This window comes from Mesoplodon bidens (genome assembly GCF_964165515.1).
Source record: "Mesoplodon bidens genome assembly, chromosome: 14".
NCBI classification, from domain to species: Eukaryota; Metazoa; Chordata; class Mammalia; order Artiodactyla; family Ziphiidae; genus Mesoplodon; species Mesoplodon bidens.
In genome coordinates, this window is record NC_138170.1 from 81,534,487 (window position 1) to 81,554,276 (window position 19,790).

A 19,790-nucleotide genomic window follows, 5' to 3' on the forward strand; every position below is an offset into this window, starting at 1 on the left:
AACTCCTGATCCTTCTCTGTTCTCCTGGCCAGTAGCAGGGTTGACAGGTTTATGCTGCCCGGGTTACATACCCAGCTAGCATTTATTTATCCAATAACACCTGCGTACTTTTAACTGAAGCTGATCTCTGTATTTTATTAGTGTATCCCATTATTTTACCCCAAGCTCCAGCATTAACCCCCAAACAAAAGTTATCTGACCCCTAGACTAGATAAATGCTAGAAATAAGAATTTCAGCGTGTTCAGACCACACCCCTTTTCTTCTCCCCCTGAGAGGAAGGCTCTTGGGAATATACAGCCACAAGGAAAAAATAAAACAATGCACAGTGATTTTCATTCTTCCATACCTCACCCTGTTTAAAAAAAAAAACAAAAAACTCTTTAATTCATTCGGGTGTTATCTGTTTCACAATTACAGCCTTAATTTGGCTTACTCACGCATTTTCTTAAACACAAGTAACTTGTGCAACCGACAGGTATGGGACAAAACACAAATGCTTACTGAAAAAAAACAAAGAAACAAACAAAAAAGTAAAGTGGAAGTGATAATAATCCAAGATCACAGAATTTTATTAGAGGTAGAGGGGGCTTTGGTGAATAAGAAAGAGGTTAAGGACTTGCACCAGGGAAGAAAATTGGTAGCAAAGAAAGGTCTAGAAAGGTCTAGAAAAATAAAAATGCTGACTAGCTGTCATTTCTGCAGCAGGCCTGAGAACAATTCACACTTTTTTTTTTTTTTTTTTTTTAACAATTCACTCCCCGGAAGCCAACACTGCTGCACCTCACTGCATAGCCTCCTCCTGTGGTTTGTCAGGGCTGCCGAGGAAAGGCATCTCCGGCCCAGGACAGTGGGCTGGCCTCCACGGTATCTGTTAGACCCACCTCCCCATGGGGCAGAGCAGCCTAAGAAAGGAGCTAATATTTAGGCATCAAGCCACTTTTTCTTGGATGTTAGTTTCTCATAGAACACTTCCTGGGATTTGCTCATTCTTGATTCAACATGATTTCACTCCCCTTCATTCTTCCCTGAAAGCACAGAGATGATCACTACTGTCCCATTTCACAGATGAGAAAGGTGAAGGTTAGGTTTCTTTCTCAAGGACTGTGAGCTACAAACTGCTTGGTGATTAGGATTGCCTTTATGTGGTTAGTCCAACATCCCACATAGAGCAAACCGTTACTAATAAAGGATTCTTTTTATTCTTAGGCAATGGGTGGCTGAACAGCAACTGGAGCACAGAAAACTTAATTTCTAGCCCATGGCACCAAGCTGCAGATTAGAAACCTCAAAGTATGATCACTAGAACTCCTAATTATACAATTTCCATAAAAATGCATCAGAAAAGGCAGTAGCATGCACATCACCATTCCACTGAGAAGGTAAAAAGCACATGTCCACAGGCCCTGAAAATAGGAAACCCTCTATTTAGGGTCAGGCAGTCAAACCGTGGTCTCCCCTGGTCATGCAGATTGGTAGGTGTATGCCTTGGCCCCTGAAGTCTCTTTCCTCACCTATCTCACCTGTATTTTTCTTAAAACCAAGTGAAAACACTTGTTAAACAACAGTTTCATCTTCACCAAGACAAGGAAGTATTATTATTTAAAATCTACCTAAAAGGTAAATTATGGCAAATCCATATGGTATAACATTACAGTGGACTAGGTAATGGTGAGATCCAAAGAACAAAGAACAAGATACGAAGGGAAAAGCAAGTTACAAAATATGTGTAATATGGGGACTTCCCTGGTGGCACAGTGTTTGAGAATCCGCCTGCCAATGCAGGGGACGTGGGTTCTAGTCCTGGTCCAGGAAGATCCCACATGCCGCGGAGCAACTAGGCCCGTGCGCCACACCTACTGAAGCCCACGCGCCTAGAGCCCGTGTTCCGCCGCAATGACAAGACCGTGCATCACAATTAAGAGTAGCCCCTGCTCGTTGCAACTAGAGAAAGCCCGTGCGCAGCAACGAAGCTCCAACGTGGCTAAAAATAAATAAATAAATTTATTTTAAAAAATATGTATAATATGAAGTCACCTTTATTAACATATGTATGCATAAATAATACTTATGTATAGAAAAAGTTGGATGTACGTACTGCAAATAAAACAAATATAACATATCCAGTTATCTCCGGATGGCATATTTACAAGTGATTTGTATCGTATGATTTGTATTTTCTTTTTTATGCTTTTCTATGATCTATAAATATTTCCCAATGTTTATGTACCAGATTTGTAATAATTTTTTAAATAAATGATTTGAAGACTAAAATATCCTCATACACTTTTGGTGGGAGTACACATAGGAACGAATTCATGGTGGGGTAATATGGACATATCTGTAGATGTTTACATGCAATACTCCTTGATGCAGTGTTTCAATTTTTAATTATCCCACTCCTACATGGGCAGAAAGAAGTACAAAAAAGGACAGTCATTACAGCATCGTTTGTAATAGCAAAAGACTAGAAAACGTAAATGTCCATCAATAAGAAAATTCAAATAAATTAGGTTACATTTATTCAAGGTAATGCAGCCAGTTTAAAAAAATTGCAGGGGCTTCCCTGGTGGTGCAGTGGTTAAGAATCTGTCTGCCAATGCAGGGGACACGGGTTCAAGCCCTGGTCCGCGAAGATCCCACATGTCGCAGAGCAACTAAGTCCGTGTGTGACAACTACCGAGCCTGCGCTCTACAGCCCGCGAGCCACAACTACTGAAGCCTGTGTTCCACAACTACTGAAGCCCGCGTGCCTAGAGCCCATGCTCTGCAACAAGAGAAGCCACCGCAATGAGAAGCCCATGCACCGCAACAAAGAGTAGCCCCCGCTCGTTCCAACTAGAGAAAGCCCGCACGCAGCAAGGAAGATCTAACACAGCCAAATAAATTAATTAAAAATTTTTTTTAAAAGATTAAAAAATAAAATTTAAAAATGCAATTATGGACTGACATGAAACTATCTCTAAGAAATGTGATTAAGGGGAAAAAGCAAAGTGCAGAATGTATATGCTATCATTTGTATAAAATTATTTTTAAGAATATGTTCATATTTATTTGTACATGTACAGGCTGTCTCTGGAAGGCTCTCCTAAAAATTATAATAATGTTGCCTTAAAAGAGGAAAAATGAGGGGACAGGAAACTGAAAAATAGGTGAGAAGAAAACAATTTTCACTGGATAGCTTTCCTTTGTACTTGAATTTTTTACTACGTGCATATTTTCCCTACAAAAACAAAACCAAACGAAAAACTTAAAAAGCCTTGGGGGGAAAACTGCACCAACTGTTTTTCTAAGTGTTTCAGTACCTTATGCCGTAGCCCTCTTCATTTTGAAGGCAGCCCCCTAAAAAAAACTCTGGCTCAGCAAACAAAACTACGCAAGGGACCCCACGTGCAGCTCTATGGAGCTGGCACCCTCACGGAGACCTGCCCGGGCTCTTCCTGTGACTTCCAGGGCCGGGTTTAGGCAAGCACGGCCTTGGCCAAAGCAAGAGCACCGTGTCCTCTGACAACAAAGTCACATTCTCACTTGTATGTAGTAAATAAGAAATATTTTACCTTTCAGCAAAGATATCGAGTTTCCCCAACTCATCAGAGAGGCCAACAAGGGAATCCAAGGTCCCCACCTAGAAAGATCAGAGAGAAGTTAGATGCTCAGGCTTTGTAGCTGGCGGGGGGGGCACGGGGTTTCAACTAAAGCGCAGGGAATTCTTCTATCTTGACTCAGTTGTTCTTGGTCAATGGTGAAACTGGAAACTGAGACGAGCTCTCAAGGGAAATCAGTGGATTTTGGACGATGATTAGTATTACTATTATTATTTTTTTGGCCAACAGGATAAACTGTCATTTCTGCCATAGAAAGGAGTGACTATGTGTCATGGTCTACCCTCAGCTTATTTTCGTCTAAGAATGGCAGTCTGCTCTTTGGGGGATTAATCAACACAGCCAAGGAAGCAATGAGACAGAAAGCAAGTCAAGGAAGTTATCATTTCTGAAAGCCTTTCTTCTCCAAGGCAGTCCAGCCAATCCCTATCTCTGGTCCTCTGTGCCGTTATTAACAGTGATCTGGCTGGGGCAAGGGCAGCTTTTCCTCCTGCTCCCATTCATGAAAGTCCTTTTCTTTACAGATTACTCAGGACAAGCTGTTTCTTGTGGAAATTATTACTGTGTCCAAAATTGTATTTAAAGGTCTACTCACAGAATCAGAAGGAAAAAGTTTGTTATCACATTATCAACCACCCATCAGATGTTGAAAAGTAATCAGGGAACTATGAAGTCTGGATATTCCTAGTAAGTGTTGTTTCTTTTCAGACAACTTAATTTTAAGCAACTTTTGGCAGAAGTCATGTCTTTTTTTAATCTTTGTACCCTCGGGTCTGGCACAGCACTTCACGTGTAGTAAGCAATGAGTGGATGCTTAATTTACTAACCTTCACAGTATCTGACCCTGGACAAACCATGGCAGGTTTGAAAAATCAGCAAGACGTGGGTTCAGAACCCAGTGTTGCCACTTACCAGCTCCACAACCCGGGTCTCCTTTCTCAGCCCATCCTGAACTATAAAGTGGGAGTTGTGAAGATTCAGGAAGATGCGCTTAAAGAACCTGGCGCCCAGCATACCGCTCCATAAACACTAGCAAATGTAGTAGGCATCATTAACAACTATGCAGAAAAGCCAGAGGGGCAAACTGAGGTTTGAAAGAGGATTACACAGCAGTTTACTTGAAGAGCCACCTCTGGGCATTTAGCACCATTCCTCCAGAATCCATGACATAGTTGTAGGGCAAAAAGACTGCCTTAGGCTTCTTCCCCTTGGAGGAAGCATGGCAAAAAGTCCACTCTTTTTGAAGTAAGAAGATTGCACGTATCCTTGCTCCTCTTGCTCCTCTTCCATGTCTGTTTCATTTTAAAATCTCTTTCTGGGACTTCCCTGGTGCTCCAGTGGCTAAGACTCCGCATTCCCAATGCAGTGGGCCTGGGTTCGATCCCTGGTCAGGGAACTAGATCCCACATGCCACAGCTAAGAGTTTGCATGCCACAACTATGAGTTCGCATGCTGCAACTAAAGATCCCACGTGCTGCAACTAAGATCCGGCACAGCCACATAAATATTTTAAAAGTAAATAAATAAAATAAAATCTCTTTCTGCCATCTGCCCAGTTGTCACTAAATCTCCTTCCTTCTCTCTCCACCAGAACCAGAGGGATGCTGGATTGCCTGCCCTGCTCCCAGTTCAAGAGCACAATCAAGGATGAACCTCTTGGGCTTCCCTGGTGGCACAGTGGTTAAGAATCCACCTGCCAATGCAGGTTACACTGGTTCTAGCCGTGGTCCGGGAAGATCCCACATGCCACGGAGCAACTAACCCATGCACCACAACTGCTGAGCCTGCGCTCTAGAGCCTGTGAGCCACAACTACTGAAGCCCGTGAGCCTAGAGCCTGTGTTCCACAACAAGAGAAGCCACTGCAATGAGAAGCCTGAGCACTGCAATGAAGAGTAGCCCCCGCTCGCCACAACTAAAGAAAGACCACGTGCAGCAACAAAGACCCAACGCAGCCAAAAATAAATAAATTAATTAATTTTTAAAAAGGGATGAAACTCTCCTGGGGTGGCGCAGTGGTTAAGCATCTGCCTGCCAGTGCAGGAGACATGGGTTCGATCCCTGGTGTGCGAAGATCCCACATGCCGCGGAGCAACTAAGCCCTCAAGCCACAACTACTGAGCCCACGCGCCGCAACTACTGAAGCCCACGCACCTACAGCCCGTGCTCCGCAACAAGACAAGCCACCGCAATGAGAAGCCCGTGCACCACAATGAAGAGTAGCCCCCGCTCGCTGCAGCCAAAAATTAAAAAAAAAAAAGGATGAACCTCTCTCCAAGCCTGCACATTTAAAGTATACTGTTGGTCTTCTTAGATGTTGAAGATAAAACAGGAAGAATCTGAGAACTCAATGAGGACCCAAGTGTGTTTAAGACACTCTTTCCACTTTTTGAAGACACTGCTAGCCGCACCCTTGTCTCCCTCTCATTCCGTCCTGTGGCTCTAATTCCACAAGCATCACAGTTAATTTGGGGCTATTCGTGAAGTCCCATCCAGACCAGGCCCCGTACAGCTTCACAGCCAGGCTGATCCTCAGCATTGGCGCCGTTGTCCTGTTGTTTTCTCCTTGGCTTTTCAGAAGACACCCACACCACCCCAGCCCATCACCTCCTTCCTCCTCCTGGGGTATTTTACCTTAAAATCAGGAATCGTGAATTTGGTGTTATAAGACAGGTTTGACTTGGAGGTTACTGTATTCATCCTCTCCAGCGCTTGTAAATTTTCCTTATCTCCAGGGGCAGAAATTAACCAAAACTCGGACATGTTTCCAGTCTTCTTTTATCCAGTTACTGACCAGAACCACAGCAACATACACAAACAGAAACAGGAGAGAAGTGTCAAATACCTCTACCTGTTCACCACTCCCTTCCCTCAGAATTAATCCTCTCCACTTTTCCCATCTCCCGTTCCTTCCCCCCTTTGACCTTCCAGTTCAGATTCTACAGTTCCAAGGACAGCCATCTGCCCAAAGCTTATCTCCACTTGGAAAGCCCTCAGGTCTTGTAAAGACTCCCAAAGACCCTCCTTCCCAGGGTGGTTCTGACTGGTTTTGAGGAGAGAAGGAGGGGGAGTGTGATTCCTGTCCCTCCGACTTCAGCGAAAAACCCATTCCTGGCATCATAAAATGGGGGCCAGTAAGCTGGACTTGGGCACAAAACCCATTCCTGGCATCATAAAATAGGGGGCAGTAAGCTGGACTTGGGCACCTTCTGGACTATTTCTCTCCCTTCCACGCTGCATCTCCAGGGATGTAGGATTGGGGGGTTAGAGGGGTGGTGAGGCAGGAACCAGACAAGGAGGCACTTCCACAATGGGCAGGCTGGGCAAACCCAGATCTTAACTGACCAACCTTGAGATTGGAGCTAGCTTTACAACGACTTCAGAAGAACCCCTTTCTTCATAAAATAAGGAGGGGAGAGGGAAGGTAAGGGGGCTATTAGAGTCGTTTTTCCACGGGACTAGGTGTCTATTCTGCAGAGGTGGGTAACGCGCTGGGTCCGGCTGGGAGTTTCTGTCCAGCGTCTAAAGTCGATTAGCTCTGCTCATTCAAACGTGTACACACCCACACCTTTCTCCCCTCGGCCTGTTTCTCCCTTCCATCGCCTCCCAAAACGTCTCCGGGTGGCTACGAAAAAACCAGGATAATAGCCAGAGACCCATCGTGCAAGCTCTTCTTGTTGGCCCCCGTCTCACCCCCTCGAAGACAATCTTAGCCCCTCCCAACCCTGCGCACGCCGGACGCAGCTCCTTTCGCGCTTGACCGCTGATGGCCTGGGGACAAACTGGCCCTGCGCAGAACCTGGGGAGATGCCACCTGCCCGGCCCCTTGGAGGGCGCAGCAGAGACGCCGGTTCCCTGGTTCCCACGGAGAAGGCTCGGCCCTGGACGGCGCCCCTGGGCCGAGGCGAAGCGGGGACCAGAGCGACGCGGGCGGCTCGAGCTGGGCCCCCGGTTGCGACGCGCGACCTCTCCCCACGCCGCCTCGGGCCCCCGATCCGCCGCGCGTCCTTACCGGGAGCCCGCGGGCCTCGCGGGCTGGGGGCGGACTGGCGCCGGGCCGGAGCGCACGGCCGGCTCCCGGGAGGCAGCGGCTTCTGCACGACGCCCCGCCCCGAGCTTTTATCCGAGCGGGAGGCGGCCGCCCCTCTGGACATTTGCATACCGGGCCGCCCGCCTCCAGCCGCCGCCGGGCAGGGGGCGCCCGCCGGGCCCCTGCGGCCGCTGTGCCACGCGAGAGGCCGGCGGATCCAGCCCTTCGCGACTTGGCCGAGATCCCCGAGCCCCGAGCGGCTGGGTTGGGTCCCGGCGGGATTCTGGGGAGCATCGGACGGGGTCCCCAACCCCACGACGGAGCAGAGCGGACGACCGAGAGAAGCGGGGGAGGCGAAGCACTCGGCACCCGGACACCGCCGCCTCGAGTCTGTCTACCTCCACCCCATCCCCGGACAGTGACAGGGAACAGGGTCTCAAGGGGAATCACCGAGAGACAGAACTGACCTGTGGAAAATAACGCAACAAGTTTGCATAGGTTTTGGAACACACACCTGGGCAGAGGAATAATCCTCCTGTTGACGTGGGCGTGAGCTTGCCTTTGGTTGCCAAGGAAACTCTCCCCTGCAGGATACGCCCATCTCACCTTACCCACTGCCTAATCGCCTTGACTTACTCTCTAGCACCACGGTGTGAGTTTATGATCCGTGCTGTTTGGAAGAGAGGGAAACCCCAGAGATTAACATTTGACGTTTTAAAAACAAAAACAAAAACAAAAACAAACCTCTAAGAATTCATTTTCTCTGGAGTCAAGGAGGAAACTTTAGTGCATCCTTCTCCGTGGATGGCATTTTCAGTGATTTCTGGGAAAGATTAAAATCTCAGAATTATTCTTTAGGGGGCAGGGGGTGTTGAAGAAGTTTGGGTTGCTACCCTGAGAATGGGGTCCCCCTTACTGTATGAAACTAGCCAGATGGGCAACCTATTATCAGGAATGCTTTTAGATCTTTGGAAAGAGGTGTAAGGTGCCCTGTGTTGGGATGGGAGGCCCCAGGTGCGGGACAGAAAGGTGACTTTTTTATTTATTTATTTATTTTTTGCGGTATGCGGGCCTCTCACTGTTGTGGCCTCTCCCGTTGCGGAGCACGGGCTCCGGACGCGCAGGCTCAGCGGCCATGGCTCACGGGCCCAGCCGCTCCGCGGCATGTGGGATCTTCCCTGACCGGGGCACGAACCCGTGTCCCCTGCACCGGCAGGCGGACTCTCAACCACTGCGCCACCAGGGAAGCCCAGAAAGGTGACTTTTAAGGTCACAGCAGGATCGCACTGCAGTCCTACTGTGGATTTGGGATTGGCAGATTGGAACTCCCTGCACCTGCACTCTGCCTCGTCAAGCTTGGGACACTCATGCATTAGTCAGTCCTTGCAGTATCTTCCTGAGGGAGGACACCTGAAACGGAGGGATGAGGAAATCCAGTGTGTACAGGAAGGTTAAGTGGCAATTCCAGGGAAGGAGCGGCCCGGTCAGACATTGACGTGGGTTCTCCGATTTTGGACTTTATCTGGGAATACCATTCTTTCCAGCCAGGGAAAACAGAATCCTAGAGCTGGGAGCAGACCTCGTTTATGAACAAGTGTAGCGATGCCCACAGATGTTGCTTGGATTGTCAGGTGTCACGCAACTGATACATGGCAGAGCTATGAGTGGAACTCCGGCCTCTGACCCAAATCCTGTGTCCTTCCCACTGCTCCCAGCAAGCCTGCAGGCCTGGGTCCTAACCCTAAGAACCGGTGCTTTCCATTTCAGTCCACGTTTCTCTAGCCTTCTTTGTTCAGAGACCTGGCTTCCCAGAGACTGGGCAACACATTTAGAAGTGTCCCCAACTTTGCTTATGAAACCTCTTCTTTCATAAATATGGTTTCCTCCAACAAGCTTTTTTCATGAAATAAGAGTCCAACACAAAATAACTCCTGGCCATCTGATTAAGAAAAGAATAAGAATCGTAGTGTTCCTTGTCTTACTTAAAAATCTACAATCTTTCTGGTCCTTCACATCTTAAGTTTCCTCTTAAGTATTAGAATTTACAGTAGTTGATATCTACCGCTTTAGGGGTAGATATCAGCTATTCTACCCTTAAGTCTGCTTGACTTTTTTTCAAATAACCTCTTTTTTTCCCACTTATAAGTAATTCTACGCATCTCATAAAAATTTGCAGAACATAGAAAAGTATAAAGAAGAAAGTAAAAATCACCTGTACTTCCATGATCTGAAAATAATCACTGTTAACATTCAAATTGCCTTTGTTATTTTTTAATGTATATTCATATGTACAAATAGGGACTTCTGGCATGACTATACATGCTATACATAAAGTTTGGCATCCTGCTATGGATTGTTTTTTGTTCTTTTTTCTTGTTTTTTGGCTGCATTGAGTCTTTGTTGCTGCGCGCGGGCTTTTTCTGGTTGCAGCGAGTGGGGGCTACTCTTCATTGCAGTGCACAGGCTTCTCATTAAGGTGGCTTCTCTTGTTACAGAGCACGGGCTCTAGGCACATGGGCTTCAGTGGTTGTGGCATGCGGGCTCGGTAGTTGTGGCTCACAGGCTCTAGAGCGCAGGCTCAGTAGTTGTGGTGCACGGGCTTAGCTGCTCTATGGCATGTGGGATCTTCCAGGACCAGGGCTCGAACCCGTGTCTCCTGCATTGGCAGGTGGATTCTTAACCACTGCACCACAAGGGAAGCCCCTGGATTGCTTTTTTTTTTTTTTTTGTGGTACGCGGGCCCCTCACCGCTGTGGCCTCTCCCGTTGCGGAGCACAGGCTCCGGACGCGCAGGGTCAGCGGCCATGGCTCACGGGCCCAGCCGCTCTGTGGCATGTGGGATCCTCCCGGACCGGGGCATGAACCCGTGTCCCCTGCATCGGCAGGTGGACTCTCAACCACTGCGCCACCAGGGAAGCCACCCTGGATTGCTTTTTAAATATCAAAAAAATATCATTCTATCTTATCAGTAAAGGATAACCCAATGTCATCAGCAATTTACCACAGCTCAGAACTTGAGTCAGATACATTTGATTTCAAAGGCAAATAAAGAGATCTTGTTGGACAACTTACACCTTGAAGAAAAAAAAAAGAGAGAGGGAGAGACAAAAACAACACTGTCTTGCCCCAGGGCTTTTTGAGTTGCAGTTTTCAAAGAGAGTATATGTACTTACCAGTTTTGAACTGATGCGTTATTCTCTTTATTTCCCTATAAAGTGAGACCAATCTTTACAACAAAGAAAGAGGGAGACATCAACCAAAAGTTGTGGAGCTCAATCCTTTAGGCTATTAGGAGAATATAAAGCAGCATTCCCACCCCATATAGAACAAAACCGGTTTCCTTCCATGTATCAGCCTGAAGCAGCATTTAAGACCCATATTCAGTGTCTACACCCCTCCCAGAGTCTCTGAAAGCCGCAGCTAAGTTTAAGTGCCTTGACCACCACTTATAAAATACACCCAGGTTATGAAAAAAAGTTCATGGACACAATCCTGAAAGAACCCAGGTCATAAAGAATGCTATTTCTTCCTGGAAATAAAGGCTGAGGAGGAAATGCCATCAGCCCTGAATCATCTCTAGCTTATTATGAATTTGGCTTCAGCTAGATATTCCAGAAATATTTCTGCAGCCGGCACTGGTTGGGCACTGAGCCAGCTGAAGCCGGTGCAAGATGGTACAGTCCCATCAGGTTTGGGAACCAGAAGGACGAGGCTGGCCTAGTTCGTCTGTTGTCCACCGGCCTCTCCCAGATGGTACCCTTTCGGACCTCTTCATTACTTCATGGAGACAGCCCTTTCCAAAGATGCTGTCCCCAAATTAGCGCAGACACATAATTCCACCTACGATCAGCTCAGGTGGATTTTTCTAGGCTTTGCTGAGAAGGACCCAAGGAAGTTTTTCTGGAGGGACAGGTCCCTAGTAGAGAAAAATGTAAGCCGAATTGTCCCTTGAGTGTCCGCCTGGTGTTGTAGAAACAGATTAGGCTTTAGAATCAGATAATCGGATTAGCTGCTTAACCTCGCTGAGCTGCAGTGTTCCTATCTGAAAAAAAGAGGGCAATTATGCTCAACTTTCAGGCCTGTTCTGAGGATAAGAGAGAATAGCATCTGAGGCACCAAAGTCAGAGCCTGGGAACCAGTTGTGCTCAGTAAATGTTCCTTTCCCCTCTCACTCCCTCTCCTTTCTTAGACGGTCTTTATGGTTTTACACTTTACGTTTGGTACATTATTATAATCCCTTGTTACTGCCCAGCATCTTTCTCCAAGGGCCCAGAGTACTTTGATCTACATTTTGTCATCTGGCCAATACCCTTTTGATTTAAGGACAGTGTCCTGATGGTGTTCATTTTTTTCTTGGAGAAAACAAGAGGGAGGAATTCTCATGATTCATTTGCTCAAGTGCATAGAGATAAGGAGAAGGCTTCTCTGTTCATTTCATTTAACAAGTTTTCTTGTTTGTTTTCTTTTTTTTTTTTTTCAGTATCTTCCAGCCTCTGGAGTTTGCAAAAATAAATCAGAGTTTTCAGACTCGTGGCAGAGCAAAGCAAATATGGTAAACAGAATTATGAGCAGTCCCAACTCACAAAGGTTTGAATATAAAACACTGAGTGGGATGTGATACACACATAAAAATTAGATATAAATATTCAAGAAATGCCATGATCCTCATTTCACAGATGAGGAAACAAGCCCATTAAGTGAGCTGATTGAGAGCACGGTTAATGGTAAGCCTCAGATTTGAACTTCATTTTTCTGAATATTGCACACCAATATCTAAACTACTGCTCTACTACCTGGTCCAAAGAACCAGCTACTGGAGCGCTACGTGGAGTTAAATTCCTGGCTTTCCCACCATCAGCCAAGTGAACTTGCACAGCTACTTGGGTTCAGAGGGCTGTAAAATGGGGATAATAATAGTTCCTGTTTAATAAGGTTTTCCTGGGTTTCCTTGGTGGCGCAGTGGTTAAGAATCCGCCTGCCAATGCAGGAGACACGGGTTCGATCCCTGGTCAGGGACGATCCCACATACCGCGGAGCACCTAAGCCCGTGAGCCACAACTACTGAGCCCGCGCGCCTTGAGCCCGTGCTCCGCAACGAGAAGCCACCGCGATGAGAACCCCACGCACCGCAACGAAGAGGAGCCCCCACCTGCATCAACTGGAGAAAGTCTGTGCGCAGCCATGAAGACCCAATGCAGCCAAAAATAAAAAAAATAAAGTAAGGTTTTTCTGGGGATTAAATGATATGGCACAGCGACCGGTCCCTATTAAGTCATCAAAGTATGCTCTGAGTATCAGCCACCTTAAAAAGCTTCACTCTTCTCTGCTTTTTCTCCTTTTGCTTCTCATTTCTAAGTTCCGTTTTCCCCTCCCAGGGTTCTTTTGGAAGATACTGATCCTGCCCAGTTATAAACACGTGACCCGTCTGTCACTCTTGCATTCAGCTCTTCAAACATGTCTTTGATGGAGTTAAGCTGGAAAGAAAGAGAGGGCAGCAAGTGCCTCCAGCCAAGAGAACCCGCAGACGATTCGAGCTCTGCTTTGGAGGTGGGCGGATCTGACCTCCAGCCTCAAGTTCTGCCGTGTATCAGCTGCGCCCTTTCCAAATACAAGCTCCCCATAGCCCAGTTTCCTCACCTATAAAATGGTGAAGTCAAGGTCTTGTTAGAGAATTACAGTAAAAGTGGAATGAGATAAGGCATGCAAAACGTCCAAATGTGCCTGATGCTGCTCGTATGCTCATCTTTCACCCTAGATTATAGCCTTCGGGGAGGCAGGGACCACACCTGCTTCATTCACTGTCAAATTCTTAGTGCTGAATACTTTTTGCATCACCTGAAGCAAGGAACCTAAAAGCTGGAGACTGCCTGGCAGGTCCCGGGAAGCTGAGTGAGAATTCTTTCGCTCTTCTAGATCTATTCTGTTTTAGAAGTTTTAAGCAGTTTCAAAGGGTCATGAAGATATAAGACTGTATGTAAGGATTGGCTATGTGTGTTAAACGTGTGTGACACCCATAGTCATTCAATTCTGTTTATAAGGCTGAAAATTGGAGACAATATCTATGCCGGACAAAAGGGATTGGACACGTTACTAATGGTAGAATCATGCTGTTGTTAAAAATGTTTTAGAGGAATATTAAATGATGTATGAAATAATCATAAAATTTTAAGTGGAAAATCCAAAATTAAGGTACCAGTGTTGTAAGAAATCATGTATAAATAGAATAAGTACATAGTATATATCTATTTTAAAAGGGAACAAAAATACATCAAGATGTTGCTGGAAAGTGGGATTACAGATGTTCTGTTTTCCTTTGACCTTTACAGTTTCAACTTTTTCATAATACAAGTGACTTTTAAAGTAAAAACAAGGACTCCCCTGGTGGCGCAGTGGTTAAGAACCCGCCTGCCAATGCAGGGGACACGGGTTCGAGCCCTGGTTCGGGAAGATCCCACATGCCACGGAGCAACTAAGCCCATATGCCACAGCTCCTGAGCCTGTACTCTAGAGCCTGTGAGCCACAACTACTGAGCCCGTGAGCCACAACTACTGAAGCCTGCACGCCTAGAGCCCGTGCTCTGCAACAAGAGAGGCCACTGCCTCCCGCAACTAGAGAAAAGCCCACGTGCAAAAATAAACAAATAAATACTGTATCTTGAATCTGCCCACTTTCTTCTTTCTTTTGAATCTTCTAGGTCATTATCACATTTACTCCCATCTCCTGTAGTGGGTGGAATAGTGTTCTCCCCGCCTCCCCACACCCCCAGTCTCAGAAAGGACCTTATTTGGAAAAAGGGTCTTTGCAGATATATTAAGGATATCAAGATGACATCCTCCTGGATGTATTAGAAGAGGAGAAGACACAGGGACACATGGGGAAGAAGACCGCATGGAGACAGGCAGAGATTGGACTGATGCAGCTGCAAGTCAGGGGACGCCCAGGACTGCTGGGAGCCCCCAGAAGCTAGGAAGGGACAAGGAAGGATTCCTTGCTAGAGCCTTCAGAGGGCGTGTGGCCCTGCTGATACCTGGATTTCGAGCTTCTAGGCTCCAGAGCTGTGAAAAGAACAGATCCCTTGTTGAAGCCTCCCAGTTTGTGGTACTTGGCTAAGGCAGCCCTAGGAAACTAATACATCTGCCTACAACCCAGAGTGGTAGTTTGTAACACATATCAGATCAGGTCACTCATCTGCTTAAAATCCTCCAGTCATTTCCCTTTGCTCTTAAATAAACCCCAAAGCCCCCATTGTGGCCTACAGATTGGTCCTAACTCCAGTTGGTTTAGACATACCACCCCCCACCTTGCTTTTTATAGTGACCTACGGACCCCAAGCCACTCCCTCTCATTCCTCAAAGATTTTAGTTCCTCACTCACTGTCACTCCATCCCTACTCATGTCTTTTTGTTTTAATTGAAGTATAGTTGATTTACAGTATCGTGTTAGTTTCAGGTATACAGCACAGCAATTCAGTTATATGTATATATGTATGTATATATATATTCTTCTTCAGATTCTTTCCCTTTATAGGTTTTTACAAAATATTGAGTATAGTTCTATGTGCTATACAGTAGGTCCTTGGTCCTATTCATGTCTTTTTTTTTTTTTTTTTTGGTACGCGGGCCTCTCACTGTTGTGGCCTCTCACGCTGCGGAACACAGGCTCCGGACGCGCAGGCTCAGCGGCCATGGCTCACGGGCCCAGCGGCTCCGCGGCATGTGGAATCTTCCCGGATCGGGGCACGAACCCGTGTCCCCTGCATCGGCAGGCGGACTCTCAACCACTGCGCCACTAGGGAAGCCCGGTCCTATTCATGTCTTAATGCTTGGTGACGGCACCATATACCAAATTGATTCTGGCCACCCCGTGGTCTCTCATTTCCTTGAACCCTTCTTCTTTTCTTTTCTTTTTTGAAAATATTTATTTGGCTGCACCAGGTCTTAGTTGCGGAACACGAGATCTTTGTTGCCATGTGCGTGATCTAGTTCCCTGACCAGGAATCGAACCCGGGCCCCCTGCATTGGTAGCGCAGTCTTACCCACTGGATCAGCAGGGAAGTCCCAAACTCTCTTTCTTCAGTGATGGTGTCCATTTGCCCTTTACTCCATGGTCTTACCTGGACTCTACCGTTACCACTGACTGCGACCCCTCACTGGTCCCAATGCCCTGCATCCCACCCTCTGACCACAGTAAGGGTAAATAACAAAAAGATTGAACTTTCCCTGTTGCCCAAAGAGAAAGACACCTTTCCCTCCCTCCCTTTCCTTCCTTTTATTAGAGCATTTGCTGGAGAAAAGAATATTTTTAAACCCTACCTCTGTCCCTTTGATATGTATATAAATCTTCTAAAAAGTTCTGGTCAACAGTACAACCCAGAGATGTTCTTCTTAAAGGCCTAGGAGCCACCTCTTTGAAATGTAAACATCAAGGACGAGATGCCTTCCTGTTACTGCTTGTCATAGAAATCTGAGAAGTTTTCTTTTTCCTCCAGATAAAGGCAGGTAACTAACACAGGTACCTACCCCATTTACCAGCTGAATTATTTTTGCCCCAACACGACCACTCCCATTTTTCCTCCTCATTTCCCTAGTACCCACTGGGACCAAAACCCATCGGCCCTGCCATTGTCTGTCTGTCTGTCACACCGTCACGCCCTCACTTCCCTCCTTAAACTTCATGGCCCATCATTTTGTTTACTTCCTTGCCCCTCCCTTCAGCCCTCTTGTCCTTTACTTGCTTGGTTTTACTTGATGGGCAAAAATCCAACCCTCCACCTGCCTCACCTGGGTCATGCACCCACCGGCTGGAGGAAAACATAAGACTATGCTGATTGGTCTTGAAGGAAACTAGAATATTTCACCCCAAAATAGGCCACTTTGGCATATTGATTATTTTGAGTTAAAGACACTCAAGAAACATCAAGAAGGACATTGACCATGTTTTTCTTCCTAAAAGCAGGAGATAAAGCTCCCAGGTGTCTGCCCTGTCCTGGGAGGAAGGAAGACATTTTTATCACCAGAGCCAGGAGATTGGAAGCCAAGAAATCTGTACCAACAACCTTATTAAACTAACCTTTATCCTCCTAGTTACTTCTTCACCACTTACCACCCCTCGTCCAAACCCCTTTGTCTTGTCAATTTGTCACAAATTCATTGTGTCTTTGTCTGAAAGATATAAAAGCTTCCTGCTCTGGTCAAAAAAATGATACGCTCTTCTGTTAATTTGTTCTGTGTCAGTTTAATTCCTAGGCCTGGCCAGAGACCCAGATAGGGTGAAGGAGAGTTTTTCCTCTCCTGCAATTCTACTTTAAATTTATGACCAGGAACCTAAGTTGAGTCCTTGGTAGAGTCCAGTACTTTATGTTACTTCCCCAATTCATTCTCTCTCCCACTCTCCCAGACAAGTATTTTAAACTCTCTTCTCTCCTGTATGTCTATTTCCTCTTATTCCACCTCTGCCCTCAGCAGAGGACTTTGCTAATTCTCTAAGAAAACTTAAACAATCCAAAGAAAACCACCACAAGCCCCCATCACCATATACAAAAAATAACTCGAAATGGGTCATAGACTTAAATGAAAAAGCTGAAACTATAACGTTCTTAGAAGAAAACAAAGGAGTAAAGCTTTGTGATTGAGTTGGGAAAAAATCCATTTCTTAGATATGATACCAAAATCGCAAGCAACAAAAGAAAAATAAATTGAACTTCATCAAAACAAAAACTTTTGCATTTCAAAGGACATCATCAAGAAGGTGAAAAGACAACTCACAGAATGGGAGAAAAATATTTGCAAATCATATATCTGATAAGGGACTTGTATCCAGAATTTATAAAGAACACTTACTACTCAATGATAAAAAGAGAAATAACCTAATGAAAAGATGAGCAGTGGATCTGAACACACATTCTCCAAAGAAGATATACAGATGGCCAATAAGTATATGAAAAGGTGCTCAATATCATTAGTCATTAGAGAAATACAAACAAAAACCACAATGAGGGCTTCCCTGGTGGCGCAGTGGTTGAGAGTCTGCCTGCCGATGCAGGGGACACGGGTTCATGCCCCGGTCCGGGAAGATCCCACGTGCCGCGGAGCGGCTGGGCCCGTGAGCCACGGCTGCTGAGCCTGCGCATCTGGAGCCTGTGCTCCGCAACGGGAGAGGCCACAGCAGTGAGAGGCCCGCATACCACAAAAAAAACCAAAAAACAAACAAAAAAACCCACAATGAGCTGCCACTTCACACGCACCAACATAGCTATAATTTTAGAAAGGACAAGGGTTGATGAGGATGTAGACAAGTTGGAACCTTCATACATTGTTGGTGGGAATAGAAAATGGTGCAGCCACTTTGGAAAACAGTTCGGCAATTTCTTTCTCTGTTTTCTTCATTTATTTATTCATTCATTCATTCATTTATGGCTGCTTTGGGTCTTTGTTGCTGCACACGGGCTTTCTTTTTTTTTTTTTTTTCTTAATCACGGAGTGCTATAATTTCAAGGCATCAATATAATTCATTTAACCCTAAAGCAATTGTGCAATAAGCAAAACATCATAAATGGAAAACAACAAAGGTTAACTTCCTACAGGGGCCAATAGACAGGATCTCTTGCAGCACAGCAATTAACCTTCACATACTGGAGTCTTGTTTAAAAGGCCTTCAACAACTCAGATTCCTGAAAAATCACAAGTGTCACCAACAAACGGAATGTTGATTAAACAGAGTCCAAAAACTTTCCAAAGGGCTGCCTTCTCTGAAGGGATTTCAGACTGTTGCTAGCACAGGTTAGTTAAGCCAAATCTCACTGACGGCTCCATTAGAGATGAGAATGCCCAGTCAGTGCTATTTTAAAAATGTAAAACACTGGGAGGGAAAAAAACAAATAAAACAATCTACTGTTCCCTAACATATATGGCTTAGCACCCAGAGAAAGCCTCTGCCCCCAAAAGATACTTTCTACATAGGGCTAAGCTTCATTAAATGAGGCGTAATCTTTCATTTTCAGGACATGTCTTTCCTTGCAAGGTCTTTAGAGGCAGAAGTTCCACCTGGATTCTAATACGCATCTCTGTGAGCTCAGCTTCCTGAAAACATACACCTGCTGGGTTCTAGGTTCTCCCTTGCCAGTGACTGGATTCACTACTTTAGAGCCACCAGAATCTCACATACACTATTAACATGATGAAAAATACAGCTACTGCTGCAAGTTTGGCATAAGTGGAACGCATGTTCAAGTACTTCGCATCCTGGCGGTATTTCTTGGACAGACTGGACAAATTGTTAGCCTTCGAATCCAATGCTGAGAGTGCTTCTCCCCGTTGTAGCACTTCTTCAATATTGGCCACCATGATCCTCTGCACATCTTGCAATTCAGTGTTGATGGAGCCTAGGTTTCTCCGAGCACGACTGTCAATGTAAAGCTTCTTGGTTTTCTGAATGTAGGTATCGAACTCAATAAAGGAATAGGGTCTAGACACAGTTGGCACCTTCTTCCCATGCTGTTCATCAAACTCTGAATGTAAATCTTCTAGGTAGGCAAAAGCCAACTTTTTAGGGAAGGCAGCTTCACACAGAACCAAATAACACACCCCCTGTTCAATAATGTAGTGAAAAGTCATGGCACCAGCTTCCAAGGTGCATCTGGTAGGGAACTGTTCATTCAACTTTCGAAAGAGTTGCTTAGCCTGACTCTGGTACTGTTGAAGGTCCCGGCCAGACTGTTCGTCCTCCTGCATCGAGGCGGCCAACGGGAGCCCGTCCGCCACTCGGGCGATCATCGTGAGCAACACCATCTTCACAGGCTACCGAAACTCAGCACTGGCCCGGACGGCTGTAGGTGCATCTTGACTTGCTCCGCCGCGACAACAGTTAAACCTCTACCTCAGTTCCCAAAGACCCAGCTGCTCGCGTCTCCGATTCCCGCTGCACACGGGCTTTCTTTAGTTGTGGCGAGCGGGGGCTACTCTTCATTGCGGTGCATGGGCTTCTCATTGCAGTGGCTTCTCTTGTTACGAAGCACAGGCTCTAGGTGCATGGGCTTCAGTAGTTGTGGTGCGTGGGTTTCAATAGTTGTGGCACACGGGCTTAGTTGCTCCGCAGCATGTGGGATCTTCCCGGACCAGGGTTCAAACCTGTGTCCCCTGCATTGGCAGGTGGATTCTTAACC

At 46.1% G+C, this 19,790-nt stretch overlaps 2 protein-coding genes across 5 annotated transcripts in view; both read right to left on the reverse strand.

The window, feature by feature from the left end:
- Positions 1-7,681, reverse strand: part of ATP6V1C2 (ATPase H+ transporting V1 subunit C2) — a 48,659-nt gene extending 40,978 nt beyond the window's left edge. For 3 of the 4 annotated variants that reach the window (XM_081253968.1, XM_081253970.1, XM_081253969.1), the window contains exons 1-3: positions 7,612-7,681; positions 6,234-6,388; positions 3,556-3,623 (exon numbers count right to left, since the gene is read on the reverse strand). In XM_081253968.1, the coding sequence (XP_081110094.1) occupies positions 3,556-3,623; positions 6,234-6,362 (197 nt within the window). In that variant the 5' untranslated portion in view covers positions 6,363-6,388; positions 7,612-7,681. Of the gene's footprint in view, positions 1-3,555; positions 3,624-6,233; positions 6,389-7,611 lie in introns of those variants that run through there. The other variant, XM_081253971.1, reaches the window with a different exon arrangement.
- A 10,418-nt stretch (positions 7,682-18,099) lies between these two features.
- Positions 18,100-19,542, reverse strand: LOC308627873 (vesicle-trafficking protein SEC22b-like). The gene has a single exon (XM_081254321.1). The coding sequence runs from the start codon at positions 19,414-19,416 to the stop codon at positions 18,769-18,771; it is 648 nt and encodes a 215-aa protein (XP_081110447.1). The 5' UTR covers positions 19,417-19,542; the 3' UTR covers positions 18,100-18,768.
- Positions 19,543-19,790: the final 248 nt, after the last annotated feature.